The sequence below is a fragment of the Chanodichthys erythropterus genome, chromosome 18 (genome assembly GCF_024489055.1).
Source record: "Chanodichthys erythropterus isolate Z2021 chromosome 18, ASM2448905v1, whole genome shotgun sequence".
NCBI lineage: Eukaryota > Metazoa > Chordata > Actinopteri > Cypriniformes > Xenocyprididae > Chanodichthys > Chanodichthys erythropterus.
The window spans coordinates 1,354,045-1,381,520 of record NC_090238.1 but is presented as its reverse complement, the minus strand read 5'-3'; the positions used below and the strand labels follow the sequence as shown (position 1 = coordinate 1,381,520).

Here is a 27,476-nt window from a genome sequence, read left to right as displayed (position 1 = left end):
TGAGCTTTATAATGGCTGTGAACGGGAACAATGAGTATAAACCTGAAGAAAGTGTCTCCATCCATCATAAACGTACTTCACACGGCTCCAGGGGTTAATAAAGGCCTTCTGAAGAGAAGCAATGCATTTGTGCAAAAAAAAAAAAAAAAAAAAATCCATATTTAACAAGTTATGAAGTCAAATATCTAGCTTCTTCCAGACCACCTTCTTTATTCAACTTACTGAGGCGACGCCAGTTCTGTTTTTTAATGGAGTGCAACAGAGCAGCATCAAGAATCGCCCAAAAATGAAATTTCTGTCATTAATTACTCACCCTCATGCCGTTTTACACCCATAAGACCTTTGTTCATCTTCAGAACACAAATTAAGATATTTTTGTTGAAATCCAATGGCTCCGTGAGGCCTGCATTTCCAAAAAAACAAAATAACGACTTATTTAGTGATGGCCGATTTCAAAACACTGCTTCGGGAAGCTTCGGAGCGTTATGAATCAGTGGTTCATAGTGCCAAAGTCACGTGATTTCAGCAGTTTGACACGCGATCTGAATCATAATTCGACACAAAAGATTCATAACGCTCCGAAGCTTCCTGAAGCAGTGTTTTGAAATCGGCCATCACTATATAAGTCGTTATTTTGTTTTTTTGGCGCACCAAAAATATTCTGGTGGCTTTATAATATTAATATTGAACCACTGTACTCACATGAACTGATTTAAATATGTTTTTAGTACATTAATGGATCTTGAGAGAGGAAATGTCATTGCTGGCTATGCAGGCCTCACTGAGCCATCGGATTTCATCAAAAATATCTTAATTTGCGTTCTGAAGATGAACGAAGGTCTTACGGGTGTGAAACGACATGAGGGTGAGTAATTAATGACATTATTTTTATTTTTGGGTGAACTAACCCTTTAAAGGGAGAGTCCAATCCTAACCTGAGGGTGAGTAAAGCTTGAGGTAATTTTCATTTGAAAGTGAACTAACCCTTTAACTCCCACATTAGCATGTGCAGTATGTAATATTTCATAATCTGAGATAATTACCGCACATCACAGCCAACCTGTAGGTCTATTTAAAAAACAAAAACAAAATATATCTGTTATTAGATTACATTCAGCCAAATTCATTTAAATTCAAAACAATCCACAGAACACGCGCACCCCCAAGCGCGTTCACGAGTACGTGCGCGCTATCGCAGGTGGACAGCCTCCTCCCTGGTTGCCCAGTAGCAAGTGCGGGATGCGCTCATCACGTCACTACGTCGGCTGGGACGTAAGCTCGTACACCCTGCACTTGTCAGTGAGCCAGCAGGTCAGTGTATTTCCCTGCTGCCCTCAGACTGGCTGGAATAGTGCACAGACTTACGTTTCTATTTGTGACACGGACTCATTTCTGGATAAACAGAGCGGAAGAGCGTGATTCTGTGAAATGACGCGCTCTGGTTGACTGCAGGTTTGCGCGAGCACAATCCGGTACGTCAGTGCAGGAATCAGACCGGTTCTTCTGCTTTACATTGTCGCTGTAAAAACAGACACATAGCATGACATACTGTCGTTTAATGTGCGTTTGAAAGGGGTAAGTACTCTTTAATTGTGGTATGACGTCATATTGCCAGGTAGCCTATATACAAAGTAACATCGTGCTAACGTTCCAAACGCGTTTCTGGATGTTCTCTGGAACGCGTCTGGATTTGTAAATGTTTATGCGAACGTTCTATTTTGCGAACATTCTGTGAATGTTACTTTTGAATGATGTGTAAATAAATGAACATTAATGACCAGATAACTTTGAATGAACCTTCTGTTCGTGTTAAACGTTTGCTCATATATTTGAGAGAAGCAGCAGCTGAATAACATGACAACGTGTCATTTTAGTTGTTAAATAATAGAGTGTCTGCTTTTGATATGAGGTCATGACCCTTGTTAAATGACATCACAGAGGTCAGCTCCGGTTGGGACAGCCCCGGGCTCCACGAGCAAGGAGTTATGAGCAGTCTTACTAAGAAGAAGACACGGTTTATTAACAATCCTGGCAATAAACTGTCTTTTGGCAATAGAGACTGGAACGATGACTACATCAGCCTCTACGATGGGTCCTTTGGGAGAAGGATGTACGGATTGCAGCCAAACAAGGACAGACGCCCCTCACCACGGGACGGAATGACGCTGAGGCTCAAAAGTCCTGCCTCGGACATCCTTCCTAGAGACCATCTGGACCTGAGCACAACTTCTGTCATCAGCTACCTCCACACCGGCAATACCAATTACTGCACGAGCCCGGCTTCGGACTACCACGAAAACGACCGTCTGCTGGACATCCGGAAACGCTCCGGCTCTTCCAGACGCCGGTTCGAGGTGGTCACCGAGCTGGGGCCGGAGGAAGTCAGGTGGTTTTACAAAGAGGACAAAAAGACATGGAAGCCCTTCATGGGACACGACTCTCTCCGGATAGAAATCATGTACCGCAGATTCTGCGAGCTGAACCCGGAGAGCAGCCGTGCCGGAGAGGAGATCCTCGACCCGTCGCTGGAGACGCGTGAGCCCAGCGAGGAGACGTGTGAAAGTGTTGACATCGCTGTAGAAGCCGTGTGTGTCCGAGGAGGACTCTATGAAGTGGACGTGAGAAACAAAGAGTGCTATCCAGTGTACTGGAATCGTAAGTATTGATCACTGATGGGTTCAAGTCGAGCCACGTTTATTTCTGAAGCTCTTTATACAGTACAGACTGTTTCAGAGCAGCAATAATAAACTCTCAGGGTTGTTAAATTCATCAGTTATGAAACAAATTCGATTTCAGCTGTAAAGCAGCTCTACAGAAGACAATAATGTCATTATTCAGTTCAATTACAGTGTCCGTGATCAGTTTTCATCTGATAGTGTCAGTGCAGTTAAATCGATTATATTATTGAATATTAATTGTCTTTTAATCCCCAGTCCTGAGTTTTAGTCCTCATTCGACTAATTACTGAGTATCAAGCACTGACTATTTTTCATTTCTGCAATGAATTAGGTTCGAATCATCCCTGCAGATGTTCTCAGTAATCTGGTCTAGTTACTGACCAAAGATCAGTTTTAGTATGTTGTCAGTGTTGCAAGTTAGATTTTAGTATGTTAAAAGGTTAGTTCGCCCAAAAATGAAATTTCTGTCATTTATTACTCACCCTCATGTTGTTCCACACCTGTAAGACCTTCGTTCAATCTGAGAGGTTTTTTATCCTCAGTAGAAAGCAATGAAATTACCACATTCAAGGCATATTCGTTAAAACAGTCAAGCAACGTGTTTGTGCGCAAAACAAAAATAATGACTTTATAGTTTATTGAAGAGATTTCTCGTCTCTTCATAACATTAAGGTTGAACCACTGTAGTCTCATTGACTATTTTCATTTCATTGCTTTAAACGGAGGATAAAACAACTCGGATTTCATCAAAAATATCTTAATTTGTGTTCTGAAGATGAATGAAGGTTTTACGGGTGTGGAACGACATGAGGGAGAGTAATTAATGACAGAAAATTCATTTTTGGGTGAAATAACCCTTTAAATCCCCACATCAGGAATATTCGATCCAATCTCTTTACCAGATCCCATCAGAAGATATCTGTTTTGTCTGGAATCCTAAATTAGCCAGCAGAGTTTTGTCTGATAACTAAAATGAATTAAAAATAAGCTGTATTTTGTCTGATACCCAAAACTGTATTAGCTAAAGTCTTCTCTCAGCTTGTGGAAGCAGTGAAATGGCAGAAAGCAAGAGAAGAAGTGATGGTAAAAATGAGTTAATTGAATAATCATGGTTTCATATGTTTCAGTGCTCAGACTTCGTCTGACCAGCACACATCCAACAAAGCAAAAGCTATGGAAAGTGACTGCTTCACATCATGTGACATTAAAAATCTTAAAATGGAGGCATTCTCCAATGTCTAAACAACAATAAAATGCACTGCAAGAGTGAGGAAAATAATAAAAATGAATACATGTAAATAGTTACGTGATTAAATAAACACACACAGTTTGCTATTGAGACGCTCCGAGTGTCAGTGAACACTTCTGAGCTTGTGTGCTTGAAAACATGCACATCCTTCCATGAAAAGCACCTGCCCGCTGAATTATTCACATTCTTTGGTGTCTGTGACACCTGGAGGTTTGTTCACGTCAGGTGTGAAGTAATCTCTCTTTTTATTGAGAATTCTCAACATTGCAAACAATTTTGATGCAAATAAATAAAATAAATCAAACCCGTATTCCCCTGTCTGGATTGAATAGTTTTAAAGCTCTCTATAACAAAATATATATATACTTTATAACATGTATATATACACTGATCAGGCATAACATTATAAGCACTGACAGAGGTTAACAACACTGATCATCTCTTCATCACGGCACCTGTTAGTGGATGGATATATTAGGCAGCAAGTGAACATTTTGACCTCAAAGTTGATGTGTTAGAAGCAGGAAAAATGGGCAAGCGTAAGGATTTGAGTGAGTTTGTGGGGAACTAAGGCTGAAGTGGATCAAACCTTTCATCAAAGTCGACCTAAAACCTTCTTCTTCGTTCTTAGGAGAACTTTGATTAACTTTTTTGATCCACTTCAGATGTTGACTACTATATATTAGTTTTGTAGTACTTGAGACCGTTTTTAAGACTACTTTTTGAAAGTCTTGGTCTCAGACTAAAAGGACTCTAGGACTTTATTTCAAGACAGGTCAAGACCACAACCTCGGGGATATCGCTAAATTGCTGATGCATTGTCTAATTTCTTTGTTAATGTCGTTAATTTGATTGGATGTAAAACGTCCTGCTTCAAATGCAGTCAATAAATTCTAATTTAATTTATTTTGTTACTGTTGTGCCGGGTCAGAGGGGATTGTGTTAAAAAATGTCACCAAAATTAATACAAATGCCCAAAAAATGCAAGATATGATTGCTTGTATAAGATCTTGATATTTATATACTGTATTATATAATTTAGCAATATCACAAGAAAGAGGGCTGTTTTCACAAATATGAGCACAATTGCAAACGTATAATGATATTTTTATTTATTTATTTATTTTTTTTTTTTACAAATGTTGAACATTTTATTTTTAAAACATTAATCTCAAAATTATTTATATTTATTTATTCAATTCAGATGCAACTTCTGTTTCACCTCTGCAGTGTAAATATGAACTTTGTTTCAATCATTTGGTAACAACTCTATATAGTGTCTTATTATTCTAAATGTAATTATTGATTAAAAATAAGACATTTCTCAGGTAGTAAATGTGGATCTTTCAGATGAATTTGAGGAGTGCTAGTCTATATATATATATAATTATAAAAACAAAAAACAGATAAACAATGTAAAAATATGTTCATAAAAGTGAAGTAACATAGTTGATGTTTTTGTGGATTACTTTAACTTAAACTTTCACAGAAAATAAGGACCTCTATTTGGTGCATAATTTGAAAGGCTACATGTTTAGTTTATTTGCATAATTCTTAAGTGTACTAACATCTCAGGTGAAGGTGAATCACTTCAGTCTGTCAGGTGAGGTGTGTTGCCAGTAATTTAGTGTGTAAATCATTTACAAGATTTGTACACTGAAATAAATTTGGTGTAGGATTTACTTTGAAACAAGGATCTAGTTAGCTAGTAAATTTTACAAATAATTACAAAGGAATGGGAAGTAACACATTGAATTCCTCATGATACATTTTTGAAATAGTATTTTCTTGTAAAGCATGCTTCAATAATCTTTGTTTTATTTACAGAATTAAAAAAATCATTCTTAAAATACAATTTACCCAAGGTTAATACATGTTTGATTGTTTCTCTGTGTCCTTTACTGTTTATTTTGCGTCTCCACCCTGCAGAACAGGAGTGCATCCCTGTCATGAGAGGCCAGTGGTTCATTGACGGCACATGGACGCCTGTAGAGGAGGACGAGAGCGACCTCATAGAGAAAGAACACCTGGCTTGTTTCCGAGGACAACAGGTACAGGACGCTTTTGAGACTGACGCGCTGGCCAAGACTGTGGACAGGAAAGATGGTGAGAGAATTCACTGCTACCACATAATTTGCTTGATCTATAGAGGTTAATTGTGAAGCGAGAGCATTCCTCCTGATTGTGAGGCTGTTCGTTAGTTTAGAAGTATTGGGAAACCAAGGAAGAAAAAGGTTTTGTTCGTGACAAGGTCACACCTGCCCTTATTGTCAGTATCTGTAGAAAAATGACGGTGTGTATGTTTGCGTTTGTGACGGTGAAATGATCTTCATGCATCACAACACATCATGATAACATTTGCATCAAAGGCATTCTGTACTTTTTCAGTTTGCTTTCTATCCATAAAAACAATTCATTTGAATGTTAAAATGTTCTATAGTTATGTATGTCTAAGTACATCGACAAGATGGCGGCACACAGAGAGTGCCCCGAATTAAGATTTGCATGACGTTTATTGTCATTTAGCTTTGAAAAGTGAATGGGAGCAATGATGAGACTAAATAGAGTTAGGATAAATATGCAAAAAGTCATGTGCGTTCACAGAAATCAGCTTTCTTCCATGTTACAAAATAAGGTGAATAGTGTAATGGAGTGTAGACAGGAAGGGAGTTCAAACACGACTGAGTCTTTAGTGATTTTCAATGAGACAAAAGTTGACTTGAGGATAAAAGAGAATTTGCACAAATACTCTAGACTGGCAGAGACAGAAGGGCCGTGTCATTCTGATACTGATACTGAGAACGTCCTCAAATTACGCTTTTGCGTAAAGAAAAAAGAAAAAAAGATGTAAATGCTGAGTCATTGTGACTCTTCACCTTGAGACGATACAACAGGGGATTAAGTAGATCTGCCATCCTTATCCTGCTTTCTGTTAAGCTACACTGCATTTGTAGTTTCTCTTCAAAAAGAAGTGCTCATGAGGAGCTGAATGTGGGTCATGCACAATTACATCCAATCTGTATTTAAACATTGAGTCACATGGACGCTGAATTCATTTCTCCCACTGGAATCTAACTTTTAATCACAAGTAAAGGACCAGAAGAACTTGTCTAATCCGCTCCAGACGGTCTGCCCAAGTCTCTTCATCTGCGCTTTTACAGTTTTCTGTGAAACTGAGGTTCTGTGCTGAGACCTCTGTTGTTTTCAGTCTAAATCACATCATTCAGTCCTGAGATATGAGAGAATTATGCAAAACTCTTGCCTTATATGCTACACATCTTTCTCTTATGTGTTTGAGACATTATAGTGTAATAAATATGGTTTTAAAATGCAGACTGCTTGAACTTCATGACTCAAATGACGCTTGGCCTGTGTGTGAATCTGATGAGAGAGGAGTGAGTGCTTGAGTTTATTGAACATGTAGAGAAAATAAAGGGAGTGAAGGACAATATATGACACAGCCTCACAGAGGAGTGATTGCTCTCTATAAAATAGCATTTGTTTTACTGAATCATTTAGAAATAGGCCATGTTTACATGCACATCATTTTCTGATTAAGCTCTGCATTCTGGTTAAGCCAGAAAAATATGTGTATAATATCAGCTATTTTTTCTGATATTTTCTTATGGAAATACTGGAGATGCTCTCCTTGCCATTTACTACACTGCATATTTATCATGGTTTTAATGCAAGAGTTTATGCAGACATTGTAATTTATGTGACAGCATTTGTCTTTACTATTGCAACATTCATTGATTTGAAACTTAAGTGATATGAGAAATGTGTCCTGGGTAATATCACTCGCATTCACGTTAAAAAGACCCTTATAAAGAACTGAGCCAGTGAAAAGCATGATTTAAGTGTGTCACAATATGATGGTATTACTTGTATTTTGAGCTGAATATTACGCAGTACAACACAGTCTCATAGTTTGTATATATTGTTGTGTAGGGTGATAGAGAGGTGACACTGCCAATAACGTGACCACTCACTGTTTTTTGGTTTGTTAGTTCTTTCCCACTTCCCCCCATTCTACCTCCCCTTTCTATTCAAATGGAGCGGATATCAGACGAGTGCTAAAAGTCACAAGCGAAAGCGATGTCAAGGTACTACAGCCCTCCATTTTTACTCCTTGTAGATGCTGATTCTCCTTTTTCGCCTTTTGCTCATTAGAAACCCTCCCATTAGTTTTAAACCCAGTTTCACAAAAGTGTGCTTTTTGGCTCTCGTGTTCTTTAAAAGTGTTCACTTTTCCTATTTTCCCTGCTGTATTTCCTTATTATGTCACTATTATTAGAATCTGATGTTTTCAAAGCACTCAAAGCAATGTTTTGAATACAAACAGTGTCAAAAGTTGTGCCCATTTCTACACTGAAAAAAACTGTTTGGTGTAGGATTTAGTTTGAAACAATTTTCACTTAAATTCCAGAAAATGTCACAAATAATTATAAAGAAACGGCAAGTAACACATTGAATTTTAAAGTAGAAATTGTATTTACTTCAATAATCTTTGTTTTATTTACAACTAGTTTGAATTAAAAGAAAAAGTCAATAGTTCACAAACTTAATCACCATGAAATGACATTGACAATGCTTATTTTTTTAGGGAATATTGCAGTGTTTATAAGAAATGAATAAATTTTTGCACATCATCATTACGTTCATGTGCCTCTCGCGTCGACATCTCTTCCCTCTCCTCCAGCAACCTGTCACTCATGTAAGATCTCATCAATCAACAAAATCAAGTCCCACCCTACTTTTGTTTTGTTTTGTTTGAGAAGCTGTTTTACTCAAATATATACATCAATATCAAATGCAGACTCAAGACATTATTTAAAAAAATAATTCATTGAATCTTTAGTTTTCACAAATATCATTAATAACTAGAGAAAATAGACACACAAATTCACAACTTTTTCACATTGACTGTGTAGCATAAAGCATGATATACAACCACGAAATGTTATGCAATATAGTATTACAGGCTATATATATTGTATTCAAATCTGTTTCTCATAATAATCCCATATATATATGCTCATATTTCTGCCTAATTACGTATGTACAGAAATATATTTTGTGTTAGGTCCATTACACACTCTCATACATCGCCCTTCCTGCATGAACTGAACGACATCGACAATTAATTTACAGACATATCCTAAAACGAATCCTGCCCGATTGATGTGCTGCACGCCGGGTCATTTTAGATCAAGGTATCAGATGTCAGTCATTGACACCCTCTATATTCTGTGAAAATACATGAACATAAACCACAGTGGAAACACCTTTACCAAACCAATTATTTGATGTGAATCAAAAAAAGTCTAAACAATTACAGTTCCCTCCGAACATGCTGTCATTCTGTCACAGCATGATGTTTCGTCTGTGTTTTGTAAGTCATTTATTACATTGAACAAAAAGAGAACATAATATCAAACTTAAATTTCTGTTGATCTTGTGAGTAAATGTTTCTTATTTTGTTCTCTTAAACAAACGCTTCTTGTTCACAGAAATTAAATTCCAGCTTGAGTGTAACCCTGGCTAGAGCGAGACATACCCTTCAAAACACACAGAGAAAACCGAGTGCCTATCGCTGCTTAAAATCCTGACAGGCTGCCTTCTAACACAAGCCCTGTTAACCTTAGTTGGCTTCGTAATCCTCGGAGTTAAGTTGGTCCTGCTGTAATACGCCACTTCTCCAGTTATGCTGTACATATAACACAACATGTCATGTTTTGGGGATGTTTTTCTTTGCAATATCACTTATTCCACAGATTTATATTTATATATAATATATAATCTTTCAGCCATATTTATACGTGTAAGCTGTCCCCCTGAGTGCCTTTAGTTCAGCTCCTGACCCCGTAATGGGCTTATGTTGTGTATGTAGGTCAGTAGAGTAGTACTGCTTGATTCCATTGAGTTTTCTCTGGGAAACAGTTTGTTCAAGTCATTTCAAACACAGATAGGTTGATCCTCTTGCAATAGTGTCATACAAGACCCAGAGAGTAAGCCAGTTTTTCAGCCGATTTTTGGCCTTTTTTAGATTACCATCGTTGCATTGGTCATTTCCAAAATATCTTGTTAATGTTTGGTGAATTTTCAGTTTTGTTTTTTGATATATTAATGATTATTTTTGTCATATTGCCATATGCATTTAATAGATTGTGAATGTATTGGCATTATATCAGCCACTCTGCACTTTAGATTATAATAATTATCAACATCAGCCATTGGACCAAAATATAGTCGATTGCTGTTTATACTTTTTTATTATAATAGCTACTATTTTATTTATTTATTTTTTTTAAGTAATATTTTTAAAAGATTCTGCTGACCCACTTTGTTGCATTCATAAAACAACATATCTAAGATGGTGCTAATATTGTCTCCCTCTATTAATATTTTAATGTTTGGTTCAAAAATGGAAACTCTTTTGTCGCCTTGTCATTGTTATGATAGATGTGATTATGAAATGTCACTTTGAAGGTTCCAGTTAGAGCTCAGATTGAAAGATGTCCTCTGTGTCCATGGGACATACATGTGTGTCTATCAGAAAACTCAACACTGTAACAAAAAAAAAAAAAAAAAAAAAAAAAAAACAAAGTAATTTTGGCAGCTGAATAATTTAGTAAAAAATACAGAAAAACTCTAAACACATTTACAGAACAAACTGTACATTTTACATTATGAAACTGTAATTTACAAACAAGAAAATTTGAACGTAAACCAAATAAATTTAACAATGCACTCTACTACTAAAATCTGTTTTGTACCTTTAACATATACTGACAACCACCATAACAATGCAGGTGGTGAAAGAGAAAGCCACATGAATAGCTTTTCCATGAGCTGAAATATATACTAAAATAAAGAAGGTGCACAGAGTCATTCACGCAAACACAAAACACCATCATGGTAACCCACAAGACTTACATAATGCAATAAACATTCATTAAACAACAGAGGACGTAACATAAAACCCTAATGTACATAACTGATAACAAAAACTATTAAGAAACATGATTATTTAAACAAAACTTTCAAATATGGGAATATTAGTTTACAGTTTTTGACTGTAAAATATACATTGATTTAGTCTGCTTATAAAAATTGTAACATTTACTGCATTTTACTGTAAAAATTACATAAAATGTCTGGTAAGAGCTATTACAGTTTTTCCCTGTGTATAATACGGGAACTTACTGTTAACTTATTTACTATTTTTTTTATTATTTTTTTTTTTACAATATTTTACCGTTAAAATCACATTAATTTTTTACAGTGAAGGCAGATTTGATCCCCCTCTGTCCTCTGAATGTCCTCACTTACACAGATGAGAGTGAGAGAGGGACATTCACCTGATCCAATCTATAGAAACTGGTTAAAGGGAACAGAACCTGTCAATCATCTGTCCTTTGTCCCCATCCAAATCCATCACTGTAGAGGACTTGCTGTTGATGTTAGCGGTTCTGTATGATGATCTAGGCCTCTAGTCCGCCTTTGTTTGCTTTTCTAAGGCGATCATCAGCCGTGGACACCTGTGTACAAGAGCAGCTCTGAGAACAGAATCCACCCAACATAATGAGCACAGATCATAACTGGATGAATTTAGAAATGTGCAAAACTATTAGTACTTATCTTTGTATAGTAAAGACGTGTTCAGGTTCAACACGTCTGTGGCATGCCGTCAGTTACCACCGAGAATCATTTTCATTCGTCCCTCAGTTTGTAAAACCACACTTAATACACTTACTGCAGATGGCAGACGTCTGGGGTAAAACTTAGTGTTAAAATACTTCTTACCAGCACCAAACAATTGTGAGAATAATGATTGTTTCCAAAGAGGTTTCCTGAACTCAAGAGGTCGAGATACTCCCGCCCCCAAACTCACGCTATTGGTTGAGTCTGACTGTACATCGAATATTTGAAAGATTAAATTTCTTTCACAGCAGGAGCACAATTCTGAGACTATATATGTGTTCAAAGCGAGTTACAATTGCATTGTCTCTGTTAGTCCGATTTGAAACCAGACTAGTACAATTTCAGTCCAACTAAAGAGTTTACACGATGCTGTTGATTTAATTATTGCTTTAATCGAACTGAAACTTGACTTTTAAAGTGTATGTAAACATAATCTGGCTCAACAGGCTGGTCTGGATGATCAAGCAAACGCATCAGTGTTGATCAGTTATAGCAGGGCCGCAGTGGTTTGGGTTACGCAAATGCCTTTGTTTCTGCATATTAAAGGATTAGTTCATCCAAAAATGAAAATTATCCCATGATTTACTCACCCTCAAGCCATCCTAGGTGTATATGACTGACTTATTTCAGACGAACACAATCAGAGATATATTTTAAAATATCCTGGCTCTTCCAAGCTTTATAATGGGAGTGAATCGTGCTTGAGATTTTGAATCCCAAAAAAGCACATCCATCCATTATAAAAGTAATCCATACGTCTCCAGTGGGTTAATAAAGGCCTTCTGAAGAGAAGCTATGGGTTTTTGTAAGAAGTATATCCATATTTATAAATTTGTAGACCATAATAGCTTGCTTCCGGAAATGGCCGTACACATCAATTTGCGGCGGAAGAGTGACCTCTGACCTGACGCATGACGTAGGATGTTCTCTTTAAAAATGATCATTTTAGACTTCTAATTCGAGACCGGTGTTTTGTTTTGCTCTATCCTCTGCATGCGTATGTCACTGTGTCATGTGTTGGGTCAGAGGTCACTCTTCCGCCAGAACTAGACTTGCGTACGGTGTTGCGTACAGTTATTAAAGTTTAAACTTAAAACAGTTTTAAATATGGATATTTTTCTTTAAAAAATGCATTGTTTCTCTTCAGAAGGTCTTTATTAACTCACTGGAGACGTATGGATTCCTTTTATGATGGATGGATGTGCTTTTTTGGACTTCAAAAAATTAATTCACTCCCATTCATTCACTCCCATTATAAAGCTTGGAAGAGCCAGGATATTTTAAAATATATCTCTGATTGTGTTAGTCTGAAAGAAGATAGTCATATACACCTAGGATGGCTTGAGGGTGAGTAAATCATGGGATAATCTTCATGTTTGGGTGAAAGTTGACGCAGGAGAAAGTATTTTAACATACCAAAAATTATTCTCATCACCTTTTGTGATTTATAATTGTTAACATGAGATGTCTTAAATACATTCATATCTAATATTTAATGAAAAGCCTGTTTAATTTTGTATTATACATGCAATAATACTGTACATGGGGTACAAAATACTGTTTATAAGAAGAAAAGTCCACTCAAATGAATTGCATTTGATTGCAATGCATAATATATTTGTACCAAATAAAAATAAATAGATAAATAAATACATAAAAAAATATATAATATAATATAATATAATATAATATAATATAATATAATATAATATAATATAATATAATATAATATAATATAATGTGTGTGTGTGTGTGTGTATATATATATGTGTGTGTATATATATATATATATATATATATATATATATATATATATATATATATATATATATATATATATATATATATATATATATATATATATATATATATATATAATATATATAATATATATAATATATATATATATATATGTGTGAAGACTTCAGATGCAAAAGCTTCTAAGTGCCGTCTAAAATTTTCTTCTAAAATTAGCATTTTTCTCAAGCTCGTATGTTTAGGTTCAGTAATTTCACTTAAATGGCAATTAATAGGTCCTTTTCATCGCCATTAAAGTGAAATAACTGAACATAAACATGTTAATCTTATAAGAACATTTCAGATGGCACTTAGAGGCCATCTGAAATATATATATATATATATATATATTTTTTAATGTATTTTCATTAAAATGCTTATATATAATATAATATAATATAATATAATATAATATAATATAATATAATATAATATAATATATAATTATAAGCATTTTAATGAAAATACAAGCTGCACATTTAAAACCGTCCAGAATGTCTTTTCCCACAGATTTCTAATGTAAGTGAACTACACAAGCTCAGAGGGATGAAATTATTTTTTGAGGTAATCAACAATATGCCACAGATACTATTCATATAGCTTAGGGTCTTTTGAACCAGGAACATATGTCATAATATTAAAAACATTTACCCTGCGGATAGAAATATGAGATATACTGAATTTATATTCTGTGCATGTGAAGTGCGAAGCAGGGCTGCTCTTAACATCAGGTGAACATCAGCTGATTTGATCCACTAGCCGGATTCATTTCTCTGTTCATATCTCTCTGTTTGTAAGAGAGAATGACAGGCGGCTTTTCAGTGTGCTCTTTACAGGATCCTTTACCGCCTAATCCCTATCATTCAGTGCTGCGGCACTCTTAAAACACCTCAAATCATACCCTAGAGAAAACCGGACATGTCTGTGCACTGAAAAGCACTGCTTCCTGTAGTTTTGTGTCCTTTACTCTGTGAACTGTGAGGTGTGTTACTGTATAGCCCTGTCAGTGAATGTAATGAATGTTCCTTAATGTTGTCCACATGTCCTTCTCCCCATCACCGAACAGCCATTCACAGTCTGCAGTTGAGCCGCAGTCATGTTGACTGGTACAGCGATGATGAGGTGTATCTGTACAGCGACGCCACCACGTCTAAGATTGCCCGCACCGTCACACAGAAGCTGGGGTTCTCTAAAGGTGAGCTGCAAAACTGTACATGAACAGTCACATCATTCTGTCCATACACCAGATTCTGTGTTCACTGTGTCATTATAAATCTCTCTGCAAATGTATTTTTGGATAATTCCTGTAAAATTACTGTTAAAACTATGCAAACACATGGACCTCCAAAGACTTGCATTAGAAAATAACAAAAGCTTTTCTCATAATATGGCGCCAATGTCCATAATATTTATTATCTAGTCGTCTTTTTATAAAAAGCAACAAAGGTACAAGAGACCATATTATATTGTGAATATAGTCACAGTTGAGGGTAGTGATGCACCAAAATGAATTTTTTATCAAAAACCGAAATAAAAATTTCAGGCAGTTTTTATATCAAAGTTTTTCAATGGCTGTTTTCATGACAGATTTATTCAAACATACATTAAATAATGAAGAGAACATGTTAACTAAAAAAGTAATGAATATGTAATATAGTGCATATATTTAGCAAAATGCTCCTCTCTATAGTTGTTTTCTAGCTAACTAACGAGTTTATGGCTTTTCTGAAGTAAATGGGACGTTTACATGAGACATGATTCATCTCCGTAAGTTTTACTGTATCTTTCAACATTCCTTCTGATGTTCATTCATGTTTATTTGGTGCTGTAAGTAGTAGTAAAGAGGAAGAGATGATTGCTTCATGTGCCGTTACAGTGATCTGTTACCACACGTGTCAAAACCACATTTATTGTTTGAATTTCCTGATGAAGTTGACCATTTGAAAGCTGAGTCTTTGTTTCATCTCAAAAGTAACAAAGCACAAAGGTTAATGTGATTTTTTTTTTTTTTTTTTTTTTTTTTTTTTGAAAGCACAAACGAAAAGATTTCGGTTCATCAAAACAAGGATCGGTTGAAATCAAGAAATCGATATTGTCAGCCCAGCGCTAGCGTCCACACAGCTGACATATTTACCTGTTGTAGCTTATCAGTGTTGTTCAGGGTTGCCAGGTCTGTGAAACAAAACTATCCCCATGACTCTATCCCAAGTATCAAAACTCAAAATATGCCACTTCCATACCTAAAATACATATTTTACATTCACTGTATGCATTATTCACAATGCATCTTAAAAATCACTATATAATAATACTCATAAACACTGTCGGTTTTCATAAAGGAGCTCCCTACCAATGCCCTTCCTCACAAAACTCATCATCTAGCACAGCTGTGTCTAGGGCTGCAACGATTAATCGCGATTAATCGTTTGCAAAATAAAAGTCTTTGTTTACTTAATATATATGTGTGTGTTCTGTGTATAATAATTATGTATATATAAATACACACACATTCATGTATATATTTAAGAAAAAATTTATATTTATATTTATAAAATATTTGTTTATATGTAATATAAAATGTATATAAATATATATATTTATAATACATGCATATATTTCTAAACTCTATACCTGTATGTGTGTGTATTTATATATACATAATTATTATACACAGAACACACACATATATATTACGTAAACAAAGACTTTTATTTTGCAAACGATTAATCGCGATTAATCGTTGCAGCCCTAGCTGTGTCATTGTTAGAATATAAAATGGCTGAAATATCTCAATACAAGCATCTCAGTCAAATAAACCTTCAACATTATAAAAGTAGCCCAATTCCACGGGAGAACTGCATGCTTGCCAACCCTGACATATTTACGAAACAGACACTGCTCTTTATTGAAGAATGACGATTTATATGCTAATTTAATGTCACAATTAAAAAAAAAATACCAAAAATTATTTCCAGCCGCTGAAATTTCGAGACAGAGATAGCTACAGGTCAGAGAAATGAGCGTGCCGAAAGTTACTCAATGCCACTATAAATACTAACCCCTAACCCTAACATAGCTACATCTTAACAAGCAGCTTTCTCAAAGCATTGTAAAGACCTTTCGGCATGCCCATTACTTCTATTTTGGTGCATTACTAGATGATGGTGTTGTAGCAAGGGTAAGAGTGTCCTTCAGCTGTGTCTCTCTTAACTTGTCCTGTCTTTGTCCTCAGCCTCCAGCAGTGGCACCAGACTGCACCGCGGTTATGTGGAGGAGGCCTCGCTGGATGATAAACCTCCTCAGACCACACACGTTGTGTTTGTGGTTCATGGCATTGGACAGAAGATGGACAAGGATCGCATCATCAAAAACACTGGCATGTGAGTCCTCAGGAGTGCTGTTATTGATAATGACCAACGAGTCTTCGGTGAGATGCCTTGTGATGAGCTGGGAAAGTATTTAGATTAATCTGTTCCGGTTCATGAAAGAGTTCCTGGTACAGTTTTTCCACAATATGTGTGTTTATGTCTGTCACGCACACAGGAGTGGCCAAAAGTTATGTCTGTTCAATTTACATCAGCCTTTATTCAAATATTATTACAAATTTGTTAAAGAGTTTGTGAGAAGTTGTGCTTAAAGTCTTGTGCTGACTGCCTTTTTTTGCCATATAATTTTGTCAGATAAATACCTTAACCAAGTTTAGTGTTTTTTTTTTTTCTTCTCTCATATTTAAAATATTAATAAAAATAATAATAATAATAAAATATGTTCCTCATATTTTGATGGTTTAATGAAACTTGTAGTGTCATTAATATTAAATATCCCCTCTGGACATATAGATATATTATATATCTATATATCTTTATGAAGTATTGAGTTGTGATATGACAACAGCTGGGAAGTGAGTAATGATGTATAATTTTTCTCTGATTAATATTAAATTGGAAATGTAGCTATTTTGTTTTCAAAACGAATGGCATGTTGTTAAGCTGCTTATCAAGTGTTACATACTATAATAGTATTTATTAATACATTTATTATATTTTAAGTTTTAATTTTAGTTTGTTTCAGTAATTTTATGTGCTTTTATCAGTTATTAGTGGAATATTTCTTCTTAGCTTACCAGCTCTTTACTTGGCTCTTCTTCTGACTTATTTTTTGGTAATTTTAGTACTTTTACTTAAACTTAGATAACATTTCTAATTTACAACATTTCTTTTTTTATTTTTCATTTTTTTAAGTCTAAGGTTTTTATTTTATTTCAGTTAACTAAAATGGTTGTTAATAGTTAGTAATTTTAGTTAACGATAACCATTTTTAAATAATATTGAAAGTGTGCGTGTGTGTGTGTGTGTGTGTGTGTGTGTTCAGGCTGCGGGAAGCTGTGAGGAAGATGGAGGAGAAGCACTTTGCTGAGCAAACAGAGGAGCATGTGGAGTTCCTGCCGGTCGAGTGGCGCTCTAAACTCGCTCTGGACGGCGGTAAGACAGACGCCACACCATGTGTCTGTCTGCATTCAGCTGCTCTGATCACGACTGTCCTTTTACCTTTTGTTCACAAGCACACACACATACTGTTTCCAATGATGGCTAGAGCATATGATATAGTTCATCCCTCTCTCAGCTGTGTAAACAAAGCAGCTCAAACAATGACATGCATTAACATCAATAACGAAATGATGAGTGAAAAGCATAGTTTGTGTTCATATTTTAATAGCGTTTTCCTCTTTAAACACAGACACAGTGGAGTCTATCACACCAGATAAGGTGAGAGGCCTGAGAGATTTACTCAACAGCAGCGCCATGGACATCATGTACTACACCAGCCCTCTCTACAGAGACGAGGTGAACGGCGCGCTACGTTTGATTAGTTCACCTGAAAATGAACATTTTGTCATCATTTTCTCAAACTTGTGTTGTTTCAGACTATAAAATGCAATTAGAATTACCCATAAATTCAAGATATTGGGGCATTTATGAGTTTTTGTCTTATGTTTGTATCATAGTGTATATAGTTAAGCTGTTTTTGTCCTGAATAGCACGAGTGCAAATGTGATATTGATTTTATACTAAGAAACTATACACAATATTGTCTTTTTGCTCAATTCTGCCAATGAAAATATTACTTATAAAGCCACAGCAGTACGTCTCCAAGCAACGGACAGCAATGCTTAGTTTCTGAATAATACACACATTTCATAAATAAACACCATTCATAAAGAAAGCCATTTACGTTTGGACGATTCAAATGAATGAGTGACTCGATGGCTGCGTCTCATCTCGGAGGCTGTGTCCTCACATTTGAAGGCTGCATATGTCATCAAGGATGTCTTATTTAAGAAAAGTAACTGTAGTGAAGTTGACTGATATTCCTCGTGAAATGTTAAATACTGTAATTTCTTTCTTTGGTTATTTTTCTTAAATGATACCGCCTCTGACATATGCAGCCTTCAAATGTGACCTCCGGAGGACGCAGCCTTCGAAATGAGAAGCAGCTCAATTAGACATTTACTGCCACCTACTGTCAGTTTTAGTTTCGGAGATATGAGCTCCAGGCCGTCAGCGGCCGTTCAGTGCTCGTGTACCCGCAGAGAACAGCCTCATCTCGGCCAGTGCTTCGGGGGTTAAACATGAGATATGATTCATATTTGTTCCATCAAGTATTTTGTTATATATGATAATGTTCATCCTTCCAGATCACTAAGGGTTTGACGCAGGAGCTCAACCGCCTGTATTCCCTCTTCTGCTCACGAAACCCTGAATTCGAGAGGAAAGGCGGAAAAGTGTCCATCATCTCCCACTCTCTGGGCTGTGTGATCACCTTCGACATCATGACCGGCTGGGATCCTGTGCGCTTCTGTCTGCAAGAACATCACGATCAGCTGCTGGGCGACGATTTACACTGGACGAGTTATGAAGAGCGCCACCTGCTGGAGGAAGTGCAACTAACCAGACAAAGGTGCTGCGGTTTCACATGTCTAAGTCATGTCAAACTTTAACATTTATATAGTGCTGTTTACAATTTTGTGATGATGAAAAATGATGCCTTTTTTTCATGGCTATAAGATGACATCGAGCTGTGACTGTATCATCATGCACTGTTGTTGAGTCTTGTAAAAGGTCTTGTGTCTGTGACAGGTTACGAGAACTGCAAGATCAGCTTCAGGGCCTGAAGGCATCGACACCTGCACCCTTCCCTACGTTGAAGTTTAAGGTGATGTAGTGACATTAACACGGTGATCGGCTCAAATGAAATGTCCATGTAATAAAGCTTGGTAATTGTACTGCAGGTGGAGAACTTCTTCTGCATGGGATCTCCTCTGGCTGTGTTCCTGGCTCTGAGAGGGATTCGGCCCGGAAACACCGGTGACCAGGACCACATCATGCCCAAATCCATCTGCCGGCGCCTCTTCAACATCTTCCACCCAACAGATCCTGTGGTGAGATGACGTCATTACATTCACTCTGGGGCTTTGCTGTTCATTTGAGGAGAGGGGACTGATTTATGATACGTTTCTCTGTCTGGCAGGCCTATCGACTGGAGCCTCTTGTTTTAAAGCACTATAGCAATATTGCACCTGTCCAAATACACTGGTGAGTCTTCAAATGTTATTGTTTGAGTATAGTTTGTACTTGTCAGGAAAATTTATTTGTATGCGTGAATGTTACACTTTATTTCTTATTTTTTTGGCCTAATTGTATAATTGTTTAAAGCAGTGGTCCTCAATCTTTTTGTCTCGTTGTCCAACACTAAATTTGAGCCCCAACAAGAAGATATTTTCTGTATTTCTGAACTGTATTGTAAACTGGGAGTGTTGATTTGTTAAATTTACTAACCACAATTCAGTTTGTGATTTCAAAAATGTTCAAGAACACAAAAAAAGTTATTGAGAGAGACAAAAAGAGGTTGATTTTTATTTTTTACCATTTTAATTTAGATTATTAATTTAGAGTTTTGTATACATTACCAGTCAAAACTTTTGAATAATTATGATTTTTTTTGTGTGTGTTTTTGAAAGAAGTCTCTTCTGCTCATCAAGACTGTGTTTATTTGATCAAACATACAATATAAACAGTACTATTTTGAAATATTATTCCAGTGTAAATCAGCTGTTTTCTATGTGAATATATAGTAAAGTGTAATTTATTCCTGTGATAAAAGCTGAATTTTCAGCATCATTACTCCAGTCTTCAGTGTCACATGATCCTTCAGAAATCATTCTAATATGATGATTTGGTGCTCAATTATTATCATGATGATCAATCATTGATAATGGCTCTTATTATCTTATTATGCGGCTTAATATTTTAGTAGATAAGTCTATAATGAATAGAAAGTTCAAATATTTGAAATAGAAATATTTTGTAACATTATAAATGTCTTTACTGTCACTTTTGATCAATTTAATGCATCTTTGCTGAAATCATCATATCAGATTGATTTCTGAAGGATCATGTGACACTGAAGACTGGAGTAATGATGCTGAAAATTCAGCTTTGATCACAGGAATAAATTATTATTTTTTAAATGTATTCACACATATATTAAAACAGTTATTTAAAAAGGCTAATATTTTCTCACAATATTTCTGTTTTTATTGATTTTGATTAAATAAATGCAGCCTTGGTGAGCAGAAGAGACTTCTTTCAAAAACACACAAAAAAAATGAATTATTCCAATCTTTTGAACAGTAGGGTGTATATTATTATTATTATTATTATTATTATTGTTATTGTTATTGTTATTATTGTTATTATTGTTATTATTATTATTAAAGGTGCTAAAGAGGATGTTTTGTTTTATACATTTTTGCAATATTACTTGAAACTGTCTTTACTAACTGATAAAAGACTATTTATTAGGTGCACTGAAAGGAATAATATTAATATACATCATCTGTGCACGAGGTAGGGCCTTAAAAACATCAGCCAATCGTGTAAACGATTGGCCCTCTGGCTTGTCGATCACTGCCGTGATGTTTCTTGTGTGAGATGAGCGCAGATGCGCGCTCCAGTAACTTTCCACAATCCACAGGCGCCGCATGCGATGTTTTTGTCAGGAGACAGGAGTAACAACTGCAGATTATGAGTTACCTGCGGTGAGTCCGACATAATGGATCCACGAACACGACACAGCGAATGCCGGTGGTAAACACTCGTGTTCCAATAGGAGTGCACAAGTTTTGGGAGGCATTCCCTCGAAAGGAGGGGGGGTTGTTCTTACGCATGCGCTCATTTAAAAAACTCAGTAACAGTGTTTGGTTTCTCAGTCGACGAAAAGATCCTCTTTAGCACCTTTAATATGGAAGTTTGCTGTGGGCCGCAGACCCCTGGTTGAGAATCAGTAGCTTAAAGGTTGCATTTGCCATAAATTTGATATCATTTGATATGATTATGAATGTTGATTTTGACATTGTTTTAAAGGTGTAACACTATCAATGCCACTCCATATGATGAGATCAGACCCACATATATAAACGTCAGTAAGGACGTAGCGCCCGACACGGAGAACGGTCCCAGCGCCTCACCTGTCCTGGCCAGCAGTTACTACGGAGAGTCCATCACCAACCTGGGCAAGGCCAGCATACTAGGTACATGTGACAGCATATTCAATTGAAATGTAAGAATCTGATGTGCAATGAAGACCTAAACTGCACTTCCACCGTTAAACTGAATGGTAAGGAACGGTTACAGTTATTTTTACACTTGAACTTGGTTTGGCACGGCACGATTACAAACCGTTCCAGCCTGGAATTCTTGGCATTGTTAACCGTACTGAACCGTGCTGGTAGAATGCGTGTAGAGTTGTCAATTCAATTCAATTTCAAGTGCATTATTAAAGCTTTGCAAGTTAGTAATAAATTAGAAGAAATATCTGATCATCACCCATAACGACTGATGCATTTGTATTACATTTAAAAGAGCTCCGTTATCAGCCCCACAGTGGAGAATGAAACCATATCTGTACCGGCTGGGCCAGATCGTTACGGAAAGGAACGGTTAAGCAGTGAGAATGATTCGGCCCGACAGTGGAAAAGCAGCTATACTGTCACTTTCAGAACTCATAATATCTCCTCCAGTCTAAATAGAGCATTTATTGAAACTGAGCTGTGAAAACAACTCATTCTGGAACATTCTTGTATCAGACAGATGGGTTCATACATAACACACAATCACATTTCAGTCTGATCTGAACAGTTTGAGCGGCACATTTCAGTGCTGGTAGTTTTATGACAATGCAGCTTCACAAAAGGCCATTATTGAACGTTGGAACAAGTCATTACTATATCAGAGCCAACAGAAAACCTGCAGCTTGTGTAAAAAGAGGATTTTAAGAAAGAACAGCGCAGTGCGATCGGTACAGAGCAGAAACCGTGCTCAATCGGGAAATGCACAGTTAAACAGACGTGTTTTTAATCTGAACTTAAAGGAAGCTACCGACAGGGGCACATCTGACATCCTCTGGAAACTGGTTTCAGCTACGCTTGGCGTAATAGCGAAATGCCATCTCACCATGTTTTGAATGTACTGTAGGTGTTATTAACTGGCTTGATCCATGCGATCTGAGAGCTCTGTTTGGTTTGTATTCTACCAGCAAATCTGCCATGTATTTTGGTCCGAGGCCATTATGGGATTTGTATATAATTAAAATTGCTTTTAAAAGTAATTCTGAATAAAAATGGAAGCCAGTGTAATGACCTAAGAACTGGTGTGAAATGTTCAGTTTTTCTGGTTTTGGTCAGGAAACTGACAGCAGCGTTTTGTATGAGCTGCGACTGTCTAATAGTCATTTTGGGCTGGTTTAGTTATGGCTTCTGAAGCTACAATCAGAATGCAGGATGACACCAAGATTCCTGACTTCATGTTTAGTTTTTAGACCCCTGGTGTCAAGGTATGCATTTACCTTTGATACTTCATATTTATTGCCAAATACAATGACCTCTGTTTTATCTTTATTTAACTGAAGAAAGTTTTGGCACATCCAGCTGTTAAATACAAAGTTCTGTCATGAGCGCTGGCTGATAGGTCCTTAACTCAATCTGGTTGTAATCACATCATTCTCTATAAGGCACAGCTGATTGGTTCTTGCTGTATCAGTAGCCAATGAGCTCGCTGCTCAACCTTCAAATACTACCGCTTTTGCTGTAGCAGTTGCGAGTGCTTTCAGAAACCCTCCACCTTCCCCAGCTCTACCTGTATATATCTGCTATGGATAATTTATGTATGCTGTATTGTAATGCAGCAGCATGTCTTACTTGCTCACAGCGGTGTGTTGTGTGTATACTGGCAGTAGCTGCAATAAACATCTGCAGAAATAAGCAGCAGCAGCAGCGATAAACAGTCTGTTGAGGAGTATATTGTTGGTCAACAGAATCACATGCAGCACTAAGAAGTAGTAATACTATCAACACTGACATTTTGCCAGCATCAGCATTTAATATCTTAATCAGTGCTGTCTCTGTGCTGTGTTTGGAAACCAGAATGGAAGTTGTCCAAATAGTCATTTGAGTCTAGGAATTCGCTCATCTGATTGAAAACAACTTTCTCTATTAACTTGCCAATGAAGGGGAGATTTGTGATAGGTCGATTGCTCTTCTTTAGAAGAGGCCTGATATCTCAAATTTTTAAGGACCTTGGGAAAATGCCTGAAATGTTCAAATGGATTTCTAGCTTCGTTTTCTGCCACATTCATTCATCTTTCCTGCATTTTCTATTCATGCATTTACATAGAAGTCTTAAAGTCGCCATTAAACAGAAGTTGCAATAGTCTTTTCTTCTCTATTGTGCCGTATATCCGGGTGAAACGCTTCAGGAACAAGAACAAGGCTTGATTCTGTCTGTGGGAAATTGATTGGATGGTTGTGGTTTGCTATTGGTGGATCTCATGTGAGTGACAGGTTGCCCCGCCCTCATCATCAGAGAAGAGATGCTGCAAAAGTGAGAAGATATTCTGATTCAAGATTACCAGGAACATGAATTAAAAAAAAATAAAATAAATAATGATGTGCACCGATAAATACACTGCAATATTCCATAAAAAATAAGAATTGACCGATATAGTCCATATAAAAAAACAAGAACATTTTGATTTCATGGGGACTTTATAGGCAGCAGTGAATAAAAAAAAAAAAACTTTTACTTGGTAGGGATTAGTGAGAGATACTGTGATAAAATACATTTTGGAATTAAAAACTTTGTAAGTGGTTGACAGAAAAAAATAAAAATGATAAAAATGGCACACAGTAACAGTCCGAATGACCCGTGTTGTCTGCTAATCTGTAACCTGGTGTTTGTGCAGGTGCTGCGAGTCTTGGAAAGGGCATCGGCGGGATTTTATTCTCCCATTTCTCTCGCTCACCCAGCCTGCCGTCAACCGGGGATTCTGGGATGGGTGACAGTGAGGACAGCCAAAGCACTTTTGCATATTCAGCCATATCTCCATCCTCTTCCTCCTCTTTATTTGATGCAGCAGGTGTGTACAGCCAAAGATATTAAACACTGATAATAATCATAAATGTTTCTTGATCATCAAATCATCATGTCAGAATGATTTCTGAAGGATCATGTGACACTGAAGACTGGAGTAATGATGCTGAAAATTCAGCTTTGATCACTGGAATAAATTACACTTTACTATATATTCACATAGAAAACAGCTGATTTACACTGGAATAATATTTACAATTTTTACTGTATTTTTGATTTAAATAAATGCAGCCTTTAGAGAGCAGAAGAGACTTAGAAATGACAGTGTTGTCATCATTTCCTCATGGTTTTGGTGGTTGTGTGTCACAGTTGAGATGGAGCATCGCATGGACTTTGAGCTTCGGGAGGGTTTGGTGGAGAGCCGTTATTGGTCAGCTGTGACCTCACACACGGCCTATTGGACCTCCCACGACGTCGCCCTGTTCCTCCTGACATTCATATACAGACAACAGAGCACAGTCCAGGCAGGACACACCTCACACAATAAAGACTGATCCATCCTAGGACACTTTAAAGAACACTTGGTGCCTCTGAGTTTCTCTCCGAAGCCTTCCGTACGGACAGAGGCTGGACTATGCAAAGCTGCATTATTAAGAAACTAATATTTTTTATATGATATAAGTCCAAAGAAGATCCGTAGGAAGTATATGCAGCAGACACGCACAGACATTCATGCAGCTCTAGGGCTCAAATCAGTGTGTTTAATTGGTCAGCAGAACATGATAAACCCCTAATAATGACCGGCACTTATTTAAATGTGTACGTTTTATAGATATCTTTGTTTTGACCTGAGAAATCAATGTCTGTTTAATGCAATAACATGTTTAACAATATGCATAACTAAATGTTTATTGTTAACACGGTTGTATTTTTATGCAGAAGGGTTCGTCGTGACCTCACGACTAGATCATTTATTTATTTTATTGATGTGCACATGATTATGGATGGCTTGGGAAGAGATTTCCACTTGCTGCTGGCACAGTTTTTATAGCCAAATCATTCCATCAGTGAATCTCACAAAACTCTGCATGGGCTGCAATCTGTTTGGGGAAGATTGTCCCTTCACTCGTACTGTAGTTTGTGTGTTTTTTTATGTGCCACAAATAACAACACTATTAACATGTAGACACTAGCTCATGGAAAACATGGTATTTAGGCTAGACTCTATAGATGTCATGTCTGCAGGGTAAGACGCGATGGGGCTCAAGACTGTTCTGTCGTGTAGTTTCATGTTCCTGTTCCTTTGTTTATATGTTCATAAAGGTCACATGTTTATGAAATGTGTCGATGCTACTGATACTGGTGTTTAGTTCATCTGTTCACCTGCACTTTAAGAGCAGAAATGTCCAAGATGTAAAGGGGAATAAGAAGTGAATTGGTTTAGATTGAGACTGGCATGGACGGCATTATCTGTATTTTTTTATTTTACCCATTAGACCTGTGTTTCCCAACCTGTTTTTGTCTTATGTATCCCACGTGCCCATCATAAACTTTATCCACTGCAGAAACTTGTTCCTATTAATTTGTGCTACACTGGATCTGTTACTGTTATTAAACCGGCTATTTTTATTTATAAATGAAATCATTCAACAGTTGTAAATAATTTGCTGTTTTATGTGGTGCAATTTAAGAATCACTTAGTAGGAAAAATTGACATTTTATTCATTTTGCAGATGTTTTTATCCAAAGTGACTTATAGAAGAGGAACAAAAACAATTCATCAGAGCAAATATACGATGCAAACATTACCAGATAAAGAGATTGTAATGAGAATCGGACATTGGAGAAGATTAACTCTATAAATAAAGAGAAAGTTAACATTAATCGATAATGATTAATTGATTAAAACGTACTACACATGTTTTATATTTCTGTTTTACAAGTTTATACACAAACAAAGCACAGTCTTGTCAAAATCTCAACATTTATGTTGGGAATCACTGTTCGTGTGTGTGTCGTGTGTGAGTGTGTGAGAGAGTGTTTTTTTGTGTGGTTCTGTGAAATGGGTAGCATGTTATATCAGTGACATATGACAAATACTGTGTTTTCCTGAATGTCTAATTTATATATACACAGTGGTGTGAAAAAGTGCTTGCCCCCTTCCTGATTTTTTTGCATGTTTCAGATTATCAAACAAATACACAACATGCAGTTTTTAAATAAAGGTTTTTATTATGAAGGGAAAACAAAATCCAAACCCACATGGCCCTGTGTGAAGAAGTGATTGCCCCCTAAACCTAATAACTGGTTGGGCCACCCTTAGCAGCAACAACTGCAATCAAGCGTTTGCGATAACTTGCAGTGAGTCTGTTACAGCGCTGTGGAGGAATTCTGGCCCACTCATCTTTGCAGAATTGTTGTAATTCAGCCACATTGGATGGTTTGAGCATGAACCGCCTCTTTAAGGTCATGCCACAGCATCTCAGTAGGATTGAGGTCAGGACTTTGACTAGGCCACTCCAAAGTCTTGCTGGCCCCACCAGTTATTAGGTTTAGGGGGCAAGCACTTTTTCACACAGGGCCATGTGGGTTTGGATTTTGTTTTCCCTTCATAATAAA

At 36.6% G+C, this 27,476-nt stretch overlaps 1 protein-coding gene across 5 annotated transcripts; it reads left to right on the top strand.

The window, feature by feature from the left end:
- The first annotated feature begins 1,308 nt into the window (after positions 1 to 1,308).
- Positions 1,309 to 27,476, top strand: ddhd1a (DDHD domain containing 1a). 5 transcript variants are annotated; one of them, XM_067366775.1, is made up of 15 exons: positions 1,309 to 1,575; positions 1,939 to 2,655; positions 5,857 to 6,033; positions 7,938 to 8,033; positions 14,498 to 14,626; positions 16,664 to 16,811; positions 17,803 to 17,912; positions 18,169 to 18,275; positions 19,127 to 19,389; positions 19,569 to 19,644; positions 19,721 to 19,870; positions 19,960 to 20,024; positions 21,855 to 22,021; positions 24,730 to 24,903; positions 25,227 to 27,476. In XM_067366775.1, the coding sequence occupies exons 2-15, from the start codon at positions 1,986 to 1,988 to the stop codon at positions 25,409 to 25,411; spliced, it is 2,517 nt and encodes an 838-aa protein (XP_067222876.1). In that variant the 5' UTR covers positions 1,309 to 1,575; positions 1,939 to 1,985; the 3' UTR covers positions 25,412 to 27,476. The 5 variants fall into 5 exon arrangements, with proteins under 5 accessions (XP_067222876.1, XP_067222880.1, XP_067222879.1 ...); XM_067366779.1 differs by having other exon boundaries at positions 1,310 to 1,575; positions 2,057 to 2,655; positions 25,227 to 27,475; XM_067366777.1 differs by having other exon boundaries at positions 1,314 to 1,472.